Below are 22612 nucleotides of genomic sequence, written 5' to 3'. Positions count from 1 at the left end.
TTGGGGCGAGAAAAGGCGGGTTTGGACCAAAAAGACACTTTTGGGTCCAAAAGTCATTATTTTGGTTCAAAAAGGCCCTTTTTTTGGGGGGGGGGGTGTCTCAAATGCTGGGTTTTGAGTGTGATGCCATTTTGGGGCTAAAAAAATAGTGATTTTGGGTTCAAAAAGCCCCATTTTGGGGGTCAAACACCGGGTTTCAGTTGTGACACAATTTTGGGGCTAAAAATAATTATTTTGGTTCAAAAAGGCCTTTTTTGGGGGGTCTTAAATGTTGGTTTTTGACTGCGATGCCATTTTGGGGTAAAAAAGTCGTGATTTTGGGTTCAAAAGGCCCATTTTGGGGGTCAAACACCGGGTTTCAGTCGTGACACAATTTTGGGGCTAAAAAGAATTATTTGAGCCCCATTTTGGGTCCAAAAGATGTGATTTTGGTTCAAAAAGCCCATTTTGGAGGACCAAGCACTGGGTTTCAGTCACAACTCCATTCTGGGTGTAAAAAGAATTATTTTGGTTCAAAACGTCCCATTTTGGGGGGACAAGCACCGGGTTTCCGTTGTGACACAATTTTGGGGCCGAAAAGAATTATTTTGGTTCAAAAAGGCCCTTTTTGGGGTCTCAAATGCTGGTTTTTGATTGTGATGTCATTTTGGGGCTAAAAAAGTCGTGATTTTGGGTTCAAAAAGGCCCATTTTGGGGGTCAAACTCTGTATTTTAGTCGTGACACAATTTTGGGGCTAAAAGGAATTATTTGAGCCCCATTTTGGGTCCAAAAGACGTGATTTTGGTTCAAAACGGCCCTTTTTGGGGAGTCTCAAATGCTGGTTTTTGATTGTGATGTCATTTTGGGGCTAAAAAAGTCGTGATTTTGGGTTCAAAAAGGCCCATTTTGGGGGTCAAACTCTGTATTTTAGTCGTGACACAATTTTGGGGCTAAAAGGAATTATTTGAGCCCCATTTTGGGTCCAAAAGACGTGATTTTGGTTCAAATATCAAGGCCCTTTTTGGGGAGTCTCAAATGCTGGTTTTTGACTGCGATGCCATTTTGGGGTAAAAAAGTCGTGATTTTGGGTTCAAAAAGGCCCATTTTGGGGGTCAAACACCGGGTTTCAGTCGTGACACCGTTTTGGGGCTAAAAGCAGCATTTTGGGGGCTCGGGGCTGCCCCCCGGCACAAGGCCACTCGGGGCCCCCCCAGGGTGACGATGGTGGGGGGGGGCCAGATGATGTAGGTGGTGGTGACGGCCAGCGGCGATGACGTCATCGATGATGTCACCGGAGGTGTCACCTGGGGGGAGAGACGTCAGCAAAGCGCCTCCCCAAAAAGCCCAAATTCACCCCAAAAATGAGGCCGGGGCCTACCTGGAGCGGGGGAGGGGCTGTCGTCTGGGGGTGGCGGCGGCGCCGGTGACCCCGACCTTGACCCCGACCTTGACCTTGACCCCGACCTTGACCCCGACCCCGGCAGCGGCACCGGCAGAGTCGCCCCATGGGACCCCCCAACCTGCGCCCCAAAAACCCCAAAATCGGCTGGAATGGCCCCAAAACGGGCCCGGAGGCCCCAGATAACCCCCAAAGAGCCCAAAGGGCCCCCAAATAACCGCAAAATAACCCCAAATAACCCCAAAATAACCCCAAATAACCCCAAAATAACCCCAAAACGAGCCCAAAATAACCCCCAAATAACCCCAAATAACCCCAAATAACCCAAAATAACCCAAAATAACCCCAAATAACCCCAAAATAACCCCAAAATAACCCCAAAATAACCCCCAAATAACCCCAAAATAACCCCAAAATAACCCCAAATAACCCCAAAATAACCCCAAAATAACCCCAAATAACCCAAAATAACCCCAAAACGAGCCCAAAACGCCCCGTGACCCCAAATAAGGTCAAATTATCCCCCCCCAATGCCTGAAAAAAAGCCCAAAATTACACCAAAATGAGCCCAAATAACCCCAAACTGACCCAAAATGCACCGACCCCCAAAATGTCCCAAGTGACCCCAAAATAAGTCCAAAGTGCCCCCAAATGGCCCAAATCACCCCCAAATACCCCAAAACATCCATTATCAGCCCAAACTACCCCAAAATACTCCGAATCACCCCAAACACCCTAAAACACCCCGAATCACCCCAAAATGCCCCAAATCAGCCTCAAACACCTGAAACATCCTGAATCACCCCCAAACCCCCAAATGACCCCAAATAGCCCCAAATTCTGCCCGCAAATCACCCCGAACCCCCAAAATGCCCCAAATAATCCCAAATCGACCCAAAAAACGCAAATATACCCCAAATACACCCAAAATGCCCTGAATCCCCCGAATTCCCCCCAAACATCCCAAATCCCCCAAAACGCCCCGAACTGTCCCAAAACACCCCAAATTCCCCCAAACCTCGAATATACCCCAAATTCCCCCAAAATGCCCCGAATCCGCCCAAATTACTCCCAAACATCTCAAATCCCCCCCAACGCCCCAAATCACCCCAAAATGCGCCACCTCCCCCCCCAAACCCGAATCTACCCCAAATCTCTCCAAAACGCCCCAAATTGCCCAAAACACCCCCGAATCACCCCCAAAGTGTCCCAAAGCCTCCCAAACCGCGAATAAACCCCAAATTCCCCCAAAATGCCCCAAATCCCCCTAAATTACTCCCAAACATTGCAAATTCCCCCAAAACCCCCCCAAATCACCCCAAATTGCCCCAAAACACCCCAAAACACCCCAAAACACCTCGAATTCCCCCCAACCCCTCCAAACGCACCAAACTGCCCCAAAACACCCCAAATTCATCCCAAATACCCCCGAATCACCCCCAAAATGCCCCAAATCCCCCCAAACCTCGAATAAACCCCAAATTCCCCCAAAATGCCCCAAATCCCCCTAAATTACACCCAAACATCCCAAACTCCCCCAAACCCCCCAAATCACCCCAAAACACCTCAAATTCCCCCCAACCCCCCCAAACTGCCCCAAAACACCCCAAATCCCCCCCAAATACCCCCGAATCACCCCCAAAATGCCCCAAATCCCCCAAAACCTCGAATAAACCCCAAATTCCCCCAAAATGCCCCAAATCCCCCTAAATTACTCCAAACATCCTAAACTCCCCCAAACCCCCCAAATCACCCCAAAACACCTCAAATTCCCCCCAACCCCCCCAAACTGCCCCAAAACACCCCAAATCCCCCCCAAATACCCCCGAATCACCCCCAAAATGCCCCAAATCCCCCAAACCTCGAATAAACCCCAAATTCCCCCAAAATGCCCAAATCCCCCTAAATTACACCCAAACATCCCAAACTCCCCCAAACCCCCCAAATCACCCCAAAACACCTCAAATTCCCCCCACCCCTCCCCAAACCCCCCAAATTGCCCCAAAACACCCCAAATCCCCCCCCCAGGGCACCCCCAAATCCCTCCCCCCCCCCCCCGCCCCCCCAATTTGCCTGAACCGGGCAGGTTTTGCCCCAAAGCGGCTCCGGCTCGACGTGGGGCTGGGAGGGGGGAGGGGGCGGTTTTAGGGGTTCAGGGCCGGAAGGGGGGGGGGTGGGGCCCCCCCAAACCCCGCCCCTGAACCCCAAAACCCATCATTGAACCCCCAAACCCTGTAATTGAGCCCCAAATCCCTCCAGGAAGCCCCAAATAGGTCAAAACACCCCAAAACCCCCAAAACCACTAATTGAGCCCCAAACCCTGTCATTGAACCCCCAAAACATGTAATTGAACCCCAAAACTCGTCAGTGAACCCCCAAAACCGGTTCGGGCACCCCAAAATCCACCCCGGAACCTCAAAATAGGTCAGGGCACCCCAAAACCCGCCCTTAAACCCCAAAAACCGCAAATTGAGCCCCAAAACCCCTCTCACCCCCCCCAAGGGTAAGTGAACCCCAAAACCGGTCGGGTCACCCCAAAACCAGCCCCTGAACCCCCCAAATCCGCCCGTGAACCCCAAATTCTTCCCTGAACTCACCCCTGAGCCTCAAAATAGGTCAGAGCACCCCAAAACCTGTCGGTGAACCCCAAAAACCACTTAATTGAGGCTCAAAACCGGTCCGGGCACCCCTAAATCCCGCCCCTGAACCCCAAAATAGTTGAGGGCGCCCCAAAACCCGCCCTGAAACCCCAAAAGCCTCTAATTGAGCCCCAAATCCTGTAATTGAACCCCGAAACAGTCACTGAACCCCAAAACCGGTCCGGGCACCCCAAAACCCGCCCCTGAACCCCCAAACCCCGCCCCTGAACCCAAAACTCCCGTATGAACCCCAAAACCCTCTAATTGAACCCCAAAAGTCGTCAGGGTGCCCCCAAATCCACCCCTGAACCCCAAAAGAGTCTAATTGAGCCCAAAACACCCCAAAACCACCCCTGAACCCCAAAATAGCTCAGAGCACCCTAAAACAACCCCTGAACCCCAAAAGCATCTAATTGAGCCCAAAACACCCCAAACCCCATCGCTGAACCCCAAAATAGCTCAGAGCACCCCAAAACCCGCCCCTGAACCCCAAAAGCGTCTAATTGAGCCCGAAACACCCCAAAACCCGCCCCCGAACCCCAAAGTAGGTCAGAGCACCCCAAAACCCGCCCCTGAACCCCAAAACTCCCGTATGAACCCCCAAACCCTCTAATTGAACCCCAAAAGTCGTCAGGGTGCCCCCAAATCCACCCCTGAACCCCAAAAGCGTCTAATTGAGCCCAAAACACCCCAAAACCACCCCTGAACCCCAAAAGAGTCTAATTGAGCCCAAAACACCCCAAAACCACCCCTGAACCCCAAAATACATCAGAGTACCCCAAAACCCGCCCTGAACCCCAAAAGCGTCTAATTGAGCCCAAAACACCCCAAAACCCACCCCTGAACCCCAAAATAGCTCAGAGCACCCCAAAACCCGCCCCTGAACCCCAAAAGCGTCTAATTGAGCCCAAAACACCCCAAAACCCACCCCTGAACCCCAAAAGCGTCTAATTGAGCCCGAAACACCCCAAAACCCGCCCCCGAACCCCAAAATAGCTCAGAGCACCCCAAAACCGCCCCTGAACCCCAAAAGAGTCTAATTGAGCCCAAAACACCCCAAAACCCGCCCCCGAACCCCAAAATAGCTCAGAGCACCCCAAAACCCGCCCCTGAACCCCCAAACCTCTCACTGAACCCCAAAACCCTTTAAATGAGCCTCAAAACGGGCCCGGGTACCCCAAAACTCTTCAGGTCACCCCAAAATTGGTGGCTGAACCCCAAAAATGGGTCAGAGGGCCCCAGAATTACCCCTGAACCCCCAAATTTCCCCCCGAACCCCGAAACTCCCCAAATTGGGCCCCCGAACAGTCACTGAACCCCAAAACCGGTCGGGGCGCCCCAAAATAGGTCGTGGAGCGCCCAAAGGTTTTCATTGAGCCCCAAAACCGGTCGGGGCGCCCCAAATCCCGCCCCCGCGACGCCGAATGACGTCATCGAGCCCCAGAAATGCGTCAGTGAAGCCCCAAAAACCCGGAATTGCGCCCCAAAACCGCCGGGGGCTGGGAAGAGGCAGCTGGGGGGTGGGCGGGGCGTGGGCGGGGCTTGGGAGCGGGTGGGCGGGGCCACGGGGGGTGGGCGGGGCCACAGACGGTGCCGCTCCGGCGCGGGTGATTTGCATGTCGGTCATTTGCATATCGCTCATTTGCATATCGCCGGCTGGCGCGCTGCAGGTTTGTAGGGGCGTGGCGCTCATTTGCATGGCGCTCATTTGCATACGGAGCGCTTGTGCGCCGCGCTCATTTGCATACCGCTCGCTTGCAGGGCGCTCATTTGCATACGCTCCCTTAGACGACGCTCATTTGCATACATCTCGTTTGCATACTGCTCGTTTGGACATCGCTCATTTGCATGGCGCCGTCACGCGCGTCATCTGCATACATCTCATTTGCATACATCTCGTTTGCATACAGAGCACCTACATACATCTCATTTACATACAGCCCATTTACATACATCTCATCTACATACATCTCATTTACATACATCTCATTTACATACATCTCATTTACATACATCTCGTTGCCCCTCCGCGAGCCGCACGCTTGGGCATTGATTATTTGCATGCCGCTCATTTGCATGCCGCTCATTTGCATACCGCCCATAACTATAGTCCATTTGCATATTGAGGCGCTTGCTCGTTTGCATGTTCATTTGCTTGCGCGCGTTAGTCATTTGCATTCTCATTTGCATACCGGTTAGATCACCTGTTGTATCAGCACGTCTGACGTCAAGGCATTTGCATACCCCTCATTTGCATACGGCCCGCGTGCTTCATTTGTATAACAGTATCCCATCGCGCTCATTAGCATAGGGCCGCGTTTTGCATCTCGCTCATTTACATATCGCTCATTTGCATATCGCGGGCGCACGGAGGGGCCGGCCAGGGCCCGGCTGCTGGGCTGCGGCTTTGCCCGATGCTCATTTGCATACCGCTCATTTGCATGCGGCGCATTTGCATACGCCCCCCTTGCACACCCACCAGCACCTCACACGCCACTTTACACGCTCACGTGCGTTGCACGAGGGTTTTACACGCCCCTATTTGCACAACACCACCTCACACGCCATTTTGCACACCCGCGTGTGTCGCACGAGGGTTTTACACACTCACCTTTTGCACACTGGCACCTCGCACACCAGTTTGCACACTCATGAGTGTGTCACACGTGGCTTTGGCACACCCACACTTGCACACTAGCACCTTGCACACCCCTATTTGCACACCAGCACCTCACACGCCATTTTGCACACTCACACGTGCATCGCACGAGGATTTTACACGCCCCAATTTGCACACCGGCACCTCTCGCAGGGTTTTGCACACTCACGAGTGTCACAGGTGGACTTTGCACACCCACCTTTGCACGCTCACAAGTGTGTCAGACGCGGTTTTCACACACTCACCTTTGCACACTGGCACTTCGACACGCCGTTTTGCACACTCACTGTCACACGAGGCTTTTGCACACCCCTATTTGCACACCAGCACCCCGCACACCAGTTTGCACGTTCACAAGTGTGTCGCACGTGGGTTTTACACACCCACCTTTGCACACCGGCACCTCACACGCCATTTGCACACTCACGAGTGTGTCACACGTGGGTTTTACACACTCATCTTTGCACACCGGCACCTCACACGCCATTTGCACATTCACAAGTGTGTCACACGTGGGTTTTACACACTCACCTTTGCACACCGGCACCTCACACGCCATTTGCACACTCACGAGTGTGTCACACCTGGGTTTCACGCACTCACCTTTGCACACTGGCACCCCACACGCCATTTTGCACACTCACATGTGCGTCGCACGAGGGTTTTGCACGCCCCTAGTCGCACACCGGCACCTCTCGCAGGGTTTTGCACACTCAAGCATAGTTGCACGTGGGTTTTGCACACTCGCCTTCGCACACCCGCACCTCGCACGCCATTTTGCACGCTCCCGTGTGTCGCACGAGGGTTTTGCACACTCACCTCTGCACGCTCGTGCAAGAGGCGTCGCACGAGGACCAGGGGGGGGTGGGGGGTGTCGGTGCAACCCCCTCGCACACCCGCTAGTGCCCAAGGACCCATTTTGGGGGGTTTCACCCCAAAACTCCCCCCCAAGGACCGAAACTAAAGGGGGGGGAGGGGGCGGTTGCACGGGGAGTTTTATTGCCCGAAAAAAATTCTCGTGCGCGAGCGGCCCCTTTTCGGGGCTTTTTTGCCCCAAAAAAAGCAGCTTTTTGCCCATGCAAAGGGGCAGCCCCGGGGGGGCGCGAAAATAGGGTGTAAAGTGCAGGGGGGTGGGGCCCTGACGCCTGGGTCCCTCCTGGGAGCACCCATGGGTGCTGGGATCCTCTTTAGGAGCACCCATGGGTGCTGGGGACCTTCTGAGAGCACCCATCGTTGGAGGTCACCTGGGTCCTTCCTTAGGAGCACCCATGGGTGCTGGAGTCCTTAGGAGCACCCATGGGTGCTGGGGATCCTCTTTAGGAGCACCCATGGGTGCTGGGGTCCTCCTTAGGAGCACCCATGGGTGCTGGGGTCCTTACCAGGAGCATCCACTAGTGGGGGTCACCCACACGCTGGTATCCTTCGTTAAGAGCACCCATGGGTGCTAGACTCCTTCCTGGCAGCACCCATGGGTGGGGGTCACCCGCGTGCCTGGGTCCCTCCTGAGAGCACCCATGGGTGCTGGGGGTCCTCCTTAGGAACACCCATGGGTGCAGAGGTCCTTCCTGGGAGCACCCATGGGTGCTGGGGATCCTCCTTAGGAGCACCCATGGGTGCTGGGGTCCTTACCAGGAGCATCCACTAGTGGGGGTCACCCACACGGTGGCGTCCTTCATTAAGAGCACCCATGGGTGGTAGACTCCTTCCTGGAAGCACCCATGGGTGGGGGCCACCCACATGCCTGGGTCCTTCCTTAGGAGCACCCATGGGTGCTGGGGTCCTTCCTGGGAGCATCACTAGTGGGGGTCGCCTGCAAACCAGGGTCCTTCGTTAAGAGCACCCATGGGTGCTGGAGTGTTTCCTGGCAGCACCCATGGGTGGGGGTCACCCACATGCCTGGGTCCTTCCTTAGGAGCACCCATGGGTGCTGAGGTCTTTCCTAGGAGCACCCATAGATGCTGGGGATCCTCCTTAGGAGCACCCACGGGTCCTGGGGTCCTTCCTGGGAACACCCATGGGTGGGGGTCGCCCGGACGCTGGGGTCCTTTGTTCATAGCACCCATGGGTGCTCAGCTCCTTTCTCAGGAGCACCCATGGGTGGGGGTCACCCAGATGCCACAGTTCTTTGTTAATGGCACCCATGGGTGCTGGGGTCCTTCCTGAGAGCACCCATAGGTTGGAGTTGCCCAGATGCTGAGGTCCTTCCTTAGGAGCACCCATGGGGGCCGGGTCCTTTCCAGGAGCACCCATGGGTGCTGGGGTCCTTCCTGAGAGCACCCATAGGTGGGGGTCACTCAGATGCTGGGGTCCTTCCTGGGAGCACCCATGGGTGCCGGGGACCTTCCTAGGGGCACCCATGGGTGGGGGTCACCCAGATGCTGGGGTCTTTTAATAGCACCCATGGGTGCTGAGGTCCTTCTTCAGGTGCACCCATGGGTGGGGGTTGCCCGGATGCCTGGGTTCTTCATTAATAGCACCCATGGGTGCTGGGGTCCTTCCTGAGAGCACCCATGGGTGGGGCTTGCCCAGATGCTGGCGTCCTTTGTTAATAGCAGCCATGGGTGCTGGGGTCCTTCCTGGGAGCACCCACGGGTGGGGGTCACCTGGATGACTGGGTTCTTCATTACTAGCACCCATGGGTGCTGGGGTCCTTCCTGAGAGCACCCACGGGTGGGGGTCGCCCGGGTCACTGGGTCCTTCCTTAATTACATCCATGGGTGCTGGGTCCTTTCCAGGAGCGCCCACGGGGTGCTGGGGGCCTTCCTGGAGCACCCACAGGTAGGGCTCACCCAAATGCCTGGGTTCTTCGTTAACAGCACCCATGGGTGCTGGGGTCCTTCCTGAGAGCACCCATAGGCAGGGGTTGCCCAGATGCTGGGGTACTTTCCAAGAGCACCCATGGGTGGGGGCTGCCTGGATCCTTCCTTAGGAGCACCCATGGGTGCTGGGGTTCTTCCTGGTAGCACCTATGGGTGTTGGGGTGCTTCCTTAGGAGCACCCATGGGTGCTGACGTCCTTCCTGGGAACACCCACGAGTGGGGGTCGCCTGGATGCCTGCGTCTTTCCTTACGAGCACCCATGGGTGCTGGGTCCTTTCCAGGAGCACCCATGGGTGCTGGGTCCTTTCCAGGAACACCTATGGGTGCTGATGTCCTTTCCAGGAGCACCCATGGGTGCTGGGGTTGCCTGGATGCCTGGGTTCTTTGTTAAGAGCACCCGTGGGTGCTGAGCTCCTTCCTAGGAGCACCCATGGGTGCTGGGGTTCCTCCTGGGAACACCCATGGGTGGCGGTCACCCAGATGCCTGGGTTCTTCGTTAGGAGCACCCATGGGTGCTGAGCTCCTTCCTAGGAGCACCCATGGGTGGGGGTCACCCACATGCCTGGGTTCTTCGTTAGGAGCACCCATGGGTGCTGAGCTCCTCCCCAGAAGCACCCATGGCTGGGGGGCGCCTGGATCCTTCCTTAGGAGCACCCATGGGTGCTGGGTCCTTCCTGGGAGCACCCATGGGTGGGGGTCGCCCAGACGCCGGGGTGGGCGGGAGCCGTGCGATGGTGGCAGAAGGCGGGGGGCAGGCGTGGGGGCGGGGCCGCCCCCCCCGGGGGGGGGTTATTGCAGGGGGGGGGCGCGGGGGGGCGGGGCCAGCAGCACCCATGGGTGCTACTCAGCCACCTGCACCCCGGCGCAGTTCTCTTTGCTCTCCGAGGTGATGGCCAGGTACTCCGAGCTGGGGGGGGGGAGCAGAGAGGGGGTGGGGGGCGGGCACCCACCTGCACCCCAGCACCCACCCAGCACCCACCCAGCACCCACCCAGCACCCTCCTCACCCCCCCCCTCCACCCCTATATGCCCCACGCACCCCCTGTGCCCCCCAAACCCCCCTTACAGCCCCCAACCCCCCCATTGCCCCCCCACACCCCAACTCCCCCCTATAGCCCCTGAAACCCCCTTACAGCCCCCCCAAACCTGCCCACGCCCCCCACTGCCCCCCCACACCCCTTATAGCCCCCCCATACCCGCCTACACCCCCTATTGCCCCCCCACCCCCCCTAATGCCCCTACACCTTCCTCCTGCACCCCCTTGGACCCTCCTACCCTCTACACCCCCCCATAGCCCCCCACACCCCCTATTGCCCCCCACCCCCCCCCCGCACCCCCGTACCCCTCCTATACCCCCCTTCCGCATCCTTATACCCCTACACCCCCCCATACCCCCCCGCTGCCTCTCCTACACCCCCCATACCTCCCTATAGCTCCCCACACCCCATATGGCCCCCCACAGCCCCCCATACCCCCTATACACCCCCTATACCCCCCATAGCCCCCCAAACCCCCTATAGCCCCCCCATACCCCCTATACACCCCCTATACACCCCCTATACCCCCCATAGCCCCCCAAACCCCCTATAGCCCCCCCATACCCCCTATACACCCCCTATACACCCCATAGCCCCCCAAACCCCCTATAGCCCCCCCATAGCCCCCCAACCCCCCTTATAGCCCCCCATATCCCCTATATGCCCCCTATAGCCCCCCAAACCACCTATAGCCCCCCATACCCCCTATACACCCCCTATAGCCCCCCACACCCCCTATAGCCCCCCCATACCCCCCCATACCCCCAATACACCCCCGTACCCCCCATTGCCCCCCACCCCTATATGTCCCCCATACCCCAAACCCCACTGCCCCCCCGCACCCCTAAAGCCTTTACCCCTCCCCCTCCAGCCCCACCCCCATCACGCCCCCTCCCCCATTTTAGCCCCTCCCCTTTCCCTTGTAGCCCCTCCCCTCCCCTTGTAGCCCCTCCCCTCCCCTTGTAGCCCCTCCCCTTCCCTTGTAGCCCCTCCCCTTCCCCTTTTAGCCCTTCTCCTCCCTCTTGTAGCCCCTCCCCAGCCCCTTTTAGCCCCCCCTCCCCTTTTAGCCCCTCCTCTTCCCCTTGTAGCCCCTCCCCTCCCCCTTTCAGCCCCTCCCCTCCCCCCGTAGCCCCTGGCGGTGGCTCACGCGCTGTCGGGGGCCGGGGCGGCGGCGGCCACCTTGCGGTAGCAGTAAAGCATCTCAGCCGCCAGCCAGAGCGTCAGCACCACGATCAGCACGTACATGAGGATCTCGGAGACGATGGAGGCCAAGTCCCGGCGCGCTGCCGGGGCACCCGGGGATCGAACCCGCGGCCCCCGCAGAGCCCCCGCGGCCCCCCCCGGGCCCTTCCGCACCCCCGGAGGGGACAAACCCCGCCCACCCCCGCCTAAACCCCGCCCACCCCATGCGAACCCCGCCTGAGCCCCACCCCCAGCACAAACCCCGCCCCCATGCCCACACGAAGCCATGCCCCCAGCAAGCCACGCCCCCCTCGAGCAAGCCACGCCCCCTCCTGGAAACCACACCCCTTCCAGAGCAAGCCACGCCCCCCTCTGAGAAAACCACACCCCCCCGGAAACCACGCCCCTTCCAGAGCAAGCCACGCCCCCCTCCGGCAAACCACATCCCCTTCCCATCAAACCACGCCCCCTCCCGGCAAGCCACGCCCCCTCCCAGAGCAAACCACGCCCCCTCCCAGCAAACCACGCCCCCTTCCAGCAAGCCACGCCCCCACAAACCACCCCTCCCAGCAAACCACGCCCCCTCCCAAACAAGCCACACCCCCTCCCAACAAACCACACCAAGCCACGCCCCTTCCCGAGCAAACCACACCCTCCCAGCAAGTCACGCCCCTTCCAGAGCAAACCACGCCCCCTTCCCAGCAAACCACGCCCCTTCCAGAACAAACCACGCCCCTTCCCAGCAAGTCATGCCCCTTCCCAAACAAGCCATGCTCCTCCCAGCAAACCACGCCCCCTCCCAGAGCAAACCACGCCCCCTTCCAGAACAAACCACGCCCCCTTCCCAGCAAACCACGCCCCCTCCCAGCAAACCACACCCCCTCCCAAAACAAACCACGCCCCTTCCCAGCAAGCCACACCCCTTCTAGAGCAAGCCACGCCCCCTTCCCAGCAACTCATGCCCCTTCCAGAGCAAACCACACCCCCTCCCAGCAAGCCACACCCCTTCCAGAGCAAGCCACGCCCCCTTCCCAGCAAGTCACGCCCCTTCCAGAACAAGCCATGCCCCCTCCCAGCAAACCACGCCCCCTCCAAAAACAAGCCACACCCCCTCTGAGAAAGCCATACCCATTCCAGAGCAAGCCACGCCCCTTTCCCAAACAAGCCATGCTCCTCCCAGCAAACCACGCCCCTTCCAGAGCAAACCACGCCCCCTCCCAGCAAGTCACGCCCCTTCCAGAGCAAACCACACCCCCTCCCAAAACAAACCATGCCCCTTCCCAAACAAGCCATGCTCCTCCCAGCAAACCACGCCCCCTTCCAGAGCAAACCACGCCCCCTTCCCAGCAAACCACACCCCCTCCCAAAACAAACCACGCCCCTTCCCAGCAAGCCACACCCCTTCTAGAGCAAGCCACGCCCCCTTCCCAGCAACTCATGCCCCTTCCAGAGCAAACCACACCCCCTCCCAGCAAGCCACACCCCTTCCAGAGCAAGCCACGCCCCCTTCCCAGCAAGTCACGCCCCTTCCAGAACAAGCCATGCCCCCTCCCAGCAAACCACGCCCCCTCCAAAAACAAGCCACACCCCCTCTGAGAAAGCCATACCCATTCCAGAGCAAGCCACGCCCCTTTCCCAAACAAGCCATGCTCCTCCCAGCAAACCACGCCCCTTCCAGAGCAAGCCACGCCCCCTCACAGCAAGCCACGCCCCCTCCCAGCAAGCCACGCCCCTTCCAGAGCAAGCCATGCCCCTTCCCCAACGAGCCATGCCCCTCCCAGCAAACCATGCCCCCTTCCATCAAGCCCCGCCCCTTCCCGAGCAAGCCCCGCCCTTTCCCCACCAAGCCCCGCCCCCTCCCGCCCCCAGGGTCCCCCCGCCCACCCGTGTCGACCACGGCCAGCCGCAGGGTCTTGTTGCGGGCCAGGCTGTACACGTAGCCCTCGAAGGTGAGGTTGCGGCGCAGGCGACACACGTAGTGGCCGGCGTGGGGCCGCCCCACGGCCGCCAGCCGCACCGACAGGTCCTGCAGGTCCCGCGTCCCCCGCGAGCCGTTCCAGCTCAGCACCCCCTCGAACGGCCCCGGCGCCACCCACTGCCCCTCCTCGGGGCTGTAGTGCAGGATCTGCGCGGGGGGAGAAACCCAGCGCCTCCCAGTAACGCCCAGTAACGCCCAGCGCCTCCCAGTAACGCCCAGTAACGCCCAGTGCCTCCCAGTAACTGCCAGCGCCTCCCAGTAACGCCCAGTGCCTCCCAGTAACTGCCAGTGCATCCCAGTAACGCCCAGTAACACCCAGCGCCTCCCAGTAACTGCCAGCGCCTCCCAGTAAGACCCAGTGACCCCCAGTAACACCCAGCACCTCCCAGTAAGACCCAGTGACCCCCAGTAACACCCAGTGCCTCCCAGTAACGCCCAGCGCCTCCCAGTAACGCCCAGCGCCTCCCAGTAATGCCCAGCGCCTCCCAGTAACTGCCAGCGCCTCCCAGTAAGACCCAGTGACCCCCAGTAACACCCAGCACCTCCCAGTAAGACCCAGTGACCCCCAGTAACACCCAGTGCCTCCCAGTAACGCCCAGCGCCTCCCAGTAACGCCCAGCGCCTCCCAGTAATGCCCAGCGCCTCCCAGTAACTGCCAGTGCCTCCCAGTAACTGCCAGTGCCTCCCAGTAACTGCCAGCGCCTCCCAGTAACGCCCAGTAACGCCCAGCGCCTCCCAGTAACGCCCAGTGCCTCCCAGTAACTGCCAGCGCCTCCCAGTAACTGCCAGTGCCTCCCAGTAACTGCCAGTGCCTCCCAGTAACGCCCAGCGCCTCCCAGTAATGCCCAGCGCCTCCCAGTAATGCCCAGCGCCTCCCAGTAACTGCCAGCGCCTCCCAGTAAGACCCAGTGACCCCCAGTAACACCCAGCACCTCCCAGTAAGACCCAGTGACCCCCAGTAACACCCAGTGCCTCCCAGTAACGCCCAGCGCCTCCCAGTAACGCCCAGCGCCTCCCAGTAATGCCCAGCGCCTCCCAGTAACTGCCAGTGCCTCCCAGTAACTGCCAGCGCCTCCCAGTAACGCCCAGTAACGCCCAGCGCCTCCCAGTAACTGCCAGCGCCTCCCAGTAAGGCCCAGTGCCTCCCAGTAACTGCCAGCGCCTCCCAGTAACTGCCAGTGCCTCCCAGTAACTGCCAGTGCCTCCCAGTAACGCCCAGCGCCTCCCAGTAATGCCCAGCGCCTCCCAGTAACTGCCAGCGCCTCCCAGTAAGACCCAGTGACCCCCAGTAACACCCAGCACCTCCCAGTAAGACCCAGTGACCCCCAGTAACACCCAGTGCCTCCCAGTAACGCCCAGCGCCTCCCAGTAATGCCCAGCGCCTCCCAGTAACTGCCAGTGCATCCCAGTAACTGCCAGCGCCTCCCAGTAACGCCCAGCGCCTCCCAGTAACTGCCAGCGCCTCCCAGTAACGCCCAGTGCCTCCCAGTAACTGCCAGTGCCTCCCAGTAACGCCCAGCGCCTCCCAGTAACTGCCAGTGCCCCCCAGTAACTGCCAGTGCATCCCAGTAACGCCCAGTAACGCCCAGTGCCTCCCAGTAACTGCCAGCGCCTCCCAGTAACGCCCAGCGCCTCCCAGTAACTGCCAGTGCCTCCCAGTAACTGCCAGTGCATCCCAGTAACGCCCAGCGCCTCCCAGTAACTGCCAGTGCATCCCAGTAACTGCCAGTGCCTCCCAGTAACTGCCAGTGCATCCCAGTAACGCCCAGCGCCTCCCAGTAACTGCCAGCGCCTCCCAGTAACTGCCAGTGCCTCCCAGTAACGCCCAGTGCCTCCCAGTAACGCCCAGTAACACCCAGTGCCTCCCAGTAACTGCCAGTGCCTCCCAGTAACGCCCAGCGCCTCCCAGTAACTCCCAGTGCCTCCCAGTAACTCCCAGCGCATCCCAGTAACTGCCAGCACCTCCCAGTAACGCCCAGCGCCTCCCAGTAATGCCCAGCGCCTCCCAGTAACTGCCAGTGCCTCCCAGTAACTGCCAGTGCATCCCAGTAACGCCCAGTGCCTCCCAGTAACGCCCAGTGCCTCTCAGTAACACCCAGTGCCTCCCAGTAACTCCCAGTGCCTCCCAGTAACTGCCAGTGCCCCCCAGTAACACCCAGTAACACCCAGTGCCCCCCAGTAACACCCAGTAACTCCCAGTGCCTCCCAGTAACATCCAGTGCCTCCCAGTAACTCCCAGTGCCTTCCAGTAACACCCAGTAACTCCCAGTAACACCCAGTAACTCCCAGTGCCTCCCAGTAACTCCCAGTAAGACCCAGTGCCCCCCAGTAACACCCAGTGCCTCCCAGTAACACCCAGTGTCCCCCAATAAGACCCAGTGCCTCCCAGTACATCCAGCACCTCCCAGTAACACCCAGTAACACCCAGTGCCCCCCAGTAACTCCCAGTGACCCCCAGTAACACCCAGCACCTCCCAGTAACACCCAATGCCCCCCAGTAACACCCAGTGCCTCCCAGTACACCCAGCGCCTCCCAGTAACACCCAGTAACACCCAGTGCCTCCCAGTAAGACCCAGCGCCTCCCAGTAACACCCAGTGCCCCCCAGTAACTCCCAGTGCCCCCCAGTAACTCCCAGTGACCCCCAGTAACTCCCAGCACCTCCCAGTAACACCCAATGCCTCCCAGTAAGACCCAGTGCCCCCCAGTAACACCCAGTGCCTCCCAGTAACACCCAGTGCCCCCCAGTAACTCCCAGTGCCCCCCAGTAACACCCAGTGCCTCCCAGTAAGACCCAGCGCCTCCCAGTAACAGCCAGTAACACCCAGTGCCCCCCAGTAACTCCCAGTGACCCCCAGTAACTCCCAGTGCCCCCCAGTAACACCCAGTGACCTCCAGTAACTCCCAGCACCTCCCAGTAACACCCAATGCCTCCCAGTAAGACCCAGTGCCCCCCAGTAACACCCAGTGCCTCCCAGTAACTCCCAGTGCCCCCCAGTAACTCCCAGTATCTCCTCAGTAGCACCCAGAGTCACCCCAGTGCCTCCCAGTAAGACCCAGTGCCTCCCATTAAGCCCAGTGACCCCCCCGCCCAGGGACCCAGGGTCACCCACTGCCCCCCCTCGGGGCTGGAGTGCAGGATCAGGCAGGGGCAGGGCAGCCCAGTGCCTCCCAGTAACGCCCAGTATCTCCCCAGTATCTCCCAGTATTTCCCCACTGTCTCCCAGTAAGACCCGGTACCTCCCAGTAAGACCCAGTACCTCCCAGTATCCCCTCAAAGGGACCCGGGGTCACCCACTGCCCCCCCTCGGGGATGGGGTGTAGGATCAAGGGGGGGGCAGAGCAGCCCAGTGCTTCCCAGTAACTCCCAGTATCTCCCCAGTAGCACCCAGAGTCACCCCAGTGCCTCCCAGTGCGTCCCAGTGGCTCCCAAATGCCTCCCAGTACCTCCCCAGTATCCCCCAGTGCCTCCCAGTCTCATCCCAGAGTCTCCCTAGTGTTCCCCAGTACCTCCCAGTATCCCCCAGTGTCTCCCAAATACCTCCCAGTACCCCCCAGTGCCTCCCAGTACCCCCTCGTGCCTCCCAGTGCTTCCCAGTATCTCCCCAGTGCCTCTCCAGTGCCCCCACTGCCCCCCCAGTGCTCCCCAGTATCTTCCCAGTACCCCACCAGCCCATCCCAGTCACCCCAGTCCCTACCAGTAACCCCCCAGTGCCTCCCCAATCCCTCCCAGTGCCTCCCAGCACCCCTCCCAGTCCTCCCCAGTGCCTTCCCAGTCCCTCCCAGTAACCTCCCAGTGCCTCTCAGACCCCCATAGTCCCTCCCTAATCCCTCCCAGTGCCTCCCAGCACCCCCTTACTGCCCTCCCAGTGCCTCCCAGTTTCCCCTAGTCCCTCCCAGTGCCTCCCAGTACCTTCCCAGCGCCTCCCAGCACCCCTCCCAGTCCTTCCCATTGCCTCCCAGTGCCTTCCCAGTCCCTCCCAGTGCCTCTCAGAGCCCCACAGTCCCTCCCTAATCCCTCCCAGCACCCCCTTACTGCCCTCCCAGTGCCTCCCAGTACCTTCCCAGCGCCTCCCAGTACCCCTCCCAGTCCCTCCCATTGCCTCCCAGTGCCTCTCAGACCCCCATAGTCCCTCCCTAATCCCTCCCAGTTCCCCTCCCAGTCCTTCCCACTGCCTCCCAGTGTTTCCCCAGTTCCTCCCAGTAACCCCCCAGAGCCTCTCAGACCCCCATAGTGCCTCCCTAATCCCTCCCAGTCCCTCCCAGTTCCCCTCCCAGTCCTTCCCACTGCCTCCCAGTGCTTCCCCAGTTCCTCCCAGTCCCTCCCAGTAACCCCCCAGTGCCTCTCAGAGCCCCATAGTCCCTCCCTAATCCCTCCCAGTGCCTCCCAGCACCCCATTACTGCCCTCCCACTCCCTCCCAGTGCCTCCCAGTTCCCCTCCCAGTCCTTCCCACTGCCTCCCAGTGCTTCCCCAGTTCCTCCCAGTAACCCCCCAGAGCCTCTCAGACCCCCATAGTGCCTCCCTAATCCCTCCCAGTGCCTCCCAGTTCCCTTCCCACTGCCTCCCAGTGCTTCCCCAGTGCCTCCCAGTCCCTCCCAGTAACCCCCCAGTGCCTCTCAGAGCCCCATAGTCCCTCCCTAATCCCTCCCAGTGCCTCCCAGCACCCCCTTACTGCCCTCCCAGTGCCTCCCAGTACCTTCTGGAATTGCGGGTCGCCCTCGGGGCGGAAGAACCACTCGCCCTCGGCCTCGGCCGTGGTCTCGCTGCGGCGCTTGCAGGCGATGCAGAGCAGGCGGAAGGGGGCCCCCAAAACCGCCTCCGTCCCCGAAGCCACCTCCACGCACCCCCCCTGCGCCCCCCCAGCTTTTATTGGGGGGGGGGGGAGGGAAGGAACACACGGGGGGGTTACCCCAAGTTTATGGGACCCCCCCAACAATTGGGGGGGGTCACCCCTAACTCCTTGGGGGGACATAGGGGCACCCCCACCACCCCCCCACTGTGGTCCCCCAAAATCGGGGGGGGGTGCTATGGGGCACCCCATGGATCCCCAAAACTGGGGGACACCCCCCTAGCACCCCTAAACTGGGGGGGGACATAGGGGACACCCCTTGGACCCCCAAAATTGGACACCCCCCCCCCCCCGTCCCCCAAAACGGGGACACACACACACACACGTAGGGGACAGCTGCAGACCCCCAAAACTGGGGAGACAGGGGACACTGGTGACACTTGGGGGGACAGGGGACTCCAGTGGCACTTGGGGGGGACAGGGGACACTGAGGTGGCACATGGGGGGACAGGGGACATTTGGGGGGGACAGGGGACACTGAGGTGGCACTTGGGGGGACAGGGGACACTTGGGGGGGGACAGGGGACACTGAGGTGGCACTTGGGGGGACAGGGGACACTTGGGGGGGACAGGGGACACTTGGGGGGGGACAGGGGACACTGAGGTGGCACTTGGGGGGACAGGAGACAGTTGGGGGGGGACAGGGGACACTGAGGTGGCACTTGGGGGGACAGGGGACACTTGGGGGGGGACAGGGGACACTGAGGTGGCACTTGGGGGGACAGGGGACACTTGGGGGGGACAGGGGACACTTGGGGGGGGACAGGGGACACTGAGGTGGCACTTGGGGGGACAGGGGACATTTGGGGGGAGACAGGGGACACTAGGGGACTCCAGTGGCACTTGGGGGGGGACAAGGGACACTTGGGGGGGGACAGAGGACACTGAGGTGGCACTTGGGGGGGACAGGAGACAGTTGGGGGGGACAGGGGACACTTGGGGGGACAGGGGACACTGAGGTGGCACTTGGGGGAGACAGGAGACAGTTGGGGGGGACAGGGGACACTTGGGGGGACAGGGGACACTGGTGACATTTTGGGGGGACAGGGGACACCACGATGGCACTTGGGGGGGGACAGGGGACACTTGCGGGGGGACAGAGGACACTGAGGTGGCACTTGGGGGGGACAGGAGACAGTTGGGGGGGACAGGGGACACTTGGGGGGACAGGGGACACTGAGGTGACACTTGGGGGAGACAGGAGACACTTGGGGGGACAGGGGACACTGGTGGCACTTGGGGGGGACAGAGGACACTTGGGGGGACAGGGGACACTGGTGACATTTTGGGGGGACAGGGGACACCACGATGGCACTTGGGGGGGGACAGGGGACACTGGTGATACTTGGGGGCACAGGGGACACTTGGGGGGGACAGAGAACACTGGTGACACTTGGGGGGACAGGGGACACTGAGGTGGCACTTGGGGGGACAGGAGACAGTTGGGGGGGACAGGGGACACTTGGGGGGACAGGGGACACTGATGACATTTGAGGGGGACAGGGGACACTGTGGTGGCCCTTGGGGGGGACAGGGGACACTGGTGACACTTAGGGGGGACAGGGGACACCGTGACGGCACTTGGGGGGGGGACAGGGGACATTGGTGGCACGAGGGGGGATGTGGGACACTGCAGTGGCACTGGGGGGGGGGGGGTGGGGGACACCATGGTGGCACTCGGGGTGGGGAGGGGACACTGGTGGCACTTCTGGGGGTGGCGCAGGACACTGCGGTGGCACTTGGGGGTGGCGGGGGACCCTGGTGGCACTTGGGGGGGGAACAGGGGACCCTGGTGGCACCGCAGGGGGGGGCGGGGGACCCTGGTGACAGCAGGGGGGTGGCACAGGGACTGCGGCAGAGACAGGTGACACTGCGGGGGGGGGTGGGGGAGGGTGACACTGCGGAGGTGACAGGGGCCGGGAAGGGGACAGCGGGGGTGGCACGGGGGGGGGGTGACACTTGAGGAGGTGGGAATGTGACACTGGGGGGGACAGGGGACACCAAGGGGGGGGGAGGTGACAATGTGGGGGGGTCCGGGGACATTGAGGGGGACAGGGGACACTGGGGGGGGGCGATGTGACACTTTCAGGGGGTCCAGGGACATTGGGGGGGGGGTCAGGAGATGCTGGGGGGGGTGTCAGGGGGTAATGGGGGGACAGGGGACATTGGGGGGGGTCAGGAGACATTATGGGGGGACAGGGGACATTATGGGGGTCTCAAGTGACACTCGAGGTGGACAGGGGACATTTGGGGGGTCGGGGGACATTATGGGGATCAGGGGACACTGGAGGGGGACAGGGGACACCAGGGGACATTCTGGGGGTTCAGGGGACATTCTAGGGGGGACAGGGGACATTATGAGGGGGTCAGAGGACATTTGGGGGATCAGGGGACACTGGAGGGGGAGAGGGGACATCAGGGGACATTCTGGGGGGGGACAGGGGATGCTATGGGGGGTCAGGGGACACCAGAGGAGATTATGGGGGTTCAGGGGACATTCTGGGGGTCAGGGGACATTCTGGGGGGTCAGGGGACACTGGAGGGGGACAGGGGACATTATGGGGGGGTCAGAGGACATTTGGCGGGACAGGTGACACTGGAGGGGGACAGGGGACGCTATGGGGGGACAGCGGATATTATTGGGGGTCAGGGGACATTTGGGGTGTCAGGGGACACTGGAGGGGAACAGAGGACACCAGGGGACACCAGGGGACATTCTGGGGGGTCAGGGGACACTGGAGTGGGACAGGTGACATTATGGGAGACACAGGGGACACCGGGGGGACACAGGGGACACCGGGAGGGGACACAGGGGACACGGGGGGATACAGGGGACACCGGGGGGGGGGCACAGGGGACACAGGGGACGGCACAGGGGACACCAGGGGGGACACAGGGGACACCGGGGGGGACACAGGGGACACGGGGGGGACACAGGGGACACGGGGGGATACAGGGGACACCGGGAGGGGGCACAGGGGACACCAGGGGGGACACAGGGGACACCGGGGGGGACACAGGGGACACGGGGGGGACACAGGGGACACCAGGGGGGACACAGGGGACACGGGGGGACACAGGGGACACCGGGGGGTCCCGGCCGCACTCACCCATGAGGAGGCCGAGCAGCAGCGCCAGGCCGGGGCCCAACATGGCGGGGGCGGGTCGGGGCCGCTCCGGGGGGGTCGGGTCCCTCCGGCGCAGCTCGGGCCGCTCCTCAGCGCCGCGCCGCCCCCCCGCAGCCCCCGGGCCGGGCCATGGAGCCGCCCCCGGGCGGGCCGGGGCTGAGGAGCGCGGGCCGGGACGGGCCGGGCCGGAGGAGCCGCTTCAGGGCATCGCCGGGCCCGCGCCGGGCGGCTCCGGCCGGGACCTTCGGCTGCGCTCGGGCGGGTTCGGGCGGGTTCGGCTCCGCTCGGGCGGGTTCGGGTCCCTTCGGCCCCGGTTCGGGTCCCTTCGGGTCTCTTCGGCTCCGGTTCGGGTGGCTTCGGGTCCCTTCGGGTCCCTTCGGGCGGGTTCGGCCCCGCTCGGCTCCGCCCGGCGCAGTGCGGCTGGTGCCGGCCGTGACGCAACGAGGGGCGGGGCCTGAGCGCGGAGCTCCGCCCCCGCGTCTCCCCAAGGGGTCCCCAAGGCCACCCCCATGTCCCTGAGGATGTGCCCCATGTCCCCAAGGCCACCTCTGTGTCCCCAAGGCCATCCCCATGTCCTCAAGGCCACCATGTCCCCAACACCATCCCCACATCCCCAAGGCCACCCCATGTCCCCCAAGGCCACCTCCATGTCCCTGAGAATGTTCTCCTGTCCCCAAGGCCATCCCTGTGTCCCCAAGGCTATCCCCATGTCCTCAAGGCCACCATGTCCCCCAAGGCCACCTCCATGTCCCTAAGGATGTCCCCCATGTCCCAAAGGCCACCCTGTCCCCAAGGCCACCCCATGTCCCCAAGGCCATCCCTGTGTCCCCAAAGGCCACTCCATGTCCCTCAAGGCCATCCCCGTGTACCCAAGGCCACCTCCATGTCCCTGAGAATGTTCTCCTGTCCCCAAGGCCACCCCTGTGTCCCCAAGGCCACCCC

At 61.3% G+C, this 22612-nt stretch overlaps 1 protein-coding gene and 1 pseudogene across 1 annotated transcript; one reads left to right on the top strand and one right to left on the bottom strand.

Moving 5' to 3' along the window:
• Window positions 1-22612, top strand: part of LOC141937025 (scavenger receptor cysteine-rich type 1 protein M130-like) — a 275156-nt pseudogene that overhangs the window by 44114 nt on the left and 208430 nt on the right.
• Window positions 7655-22060, bottom strand: SCN1B (sodium voltage-gated channel beta subunit 1). The gene is made up of 5 exons (XM_074854427.1): window positions 21653-22060; window positions 18390-18556; window positions 13599-13839; window positions 11680-11815; window positions 7655-10403 (listed from the first exon to the last, which is right to left on the bottom strand). The coding sequence occupies exons 1-5, from the start codon at window positions 21693-21695 to the stop codon at window positions 10337-10339; spliced, it is 654 nt and encodes a 217-aa protein (XP_074710528.1). The 5' UTR covers window positions 21696-22060; the 3' UTR covers window positions 7655-10336.

Source organism: Strix uralensis, chromosome 36 (genome assembly GCF_047716275.1).
Source record: "Strix uralensis isolate ZFMK-TIS-50842 chromosome 36, bStrUra1, whole genome shotgun sequence".
In the NCBI taxonomy this organism is placed as follows: Eukaryota; Metazoa; Chordata; class Aves; order Strigiformes; family Strigidae; genus Strix; species Strix uralensis.
Note: the sequence above shows the minus strand (reverse complement) of the source record. Positions and strands in the feature narration are given on the sequence as shown.

Bases quoted from the DNA above. Each gene is read 5' to 3' on its own strand.
- SCN1B (XM_074854427.1), bottom strand. From the start codon at position 21,695: ATGTTGGGCCCCGGCCTGGCGCTGCTGCTCGGCCTCCTCATGG. The intron at 13,840-18,389 runs GTACTGGGAGGC...CCCCCCGCGCAG, and splicing joins GCGACCCGCAATTCCAGAAG to ATCCTGCACTACAGCCCCGA. The intron at 11,816-13,598 runs GTGGGCGGGGGG...GTGCCCCGGCAG, and splicing joins GCTGGCCGTGGTCGACACGG to CGCGCCGGGACTTGGCCTCC.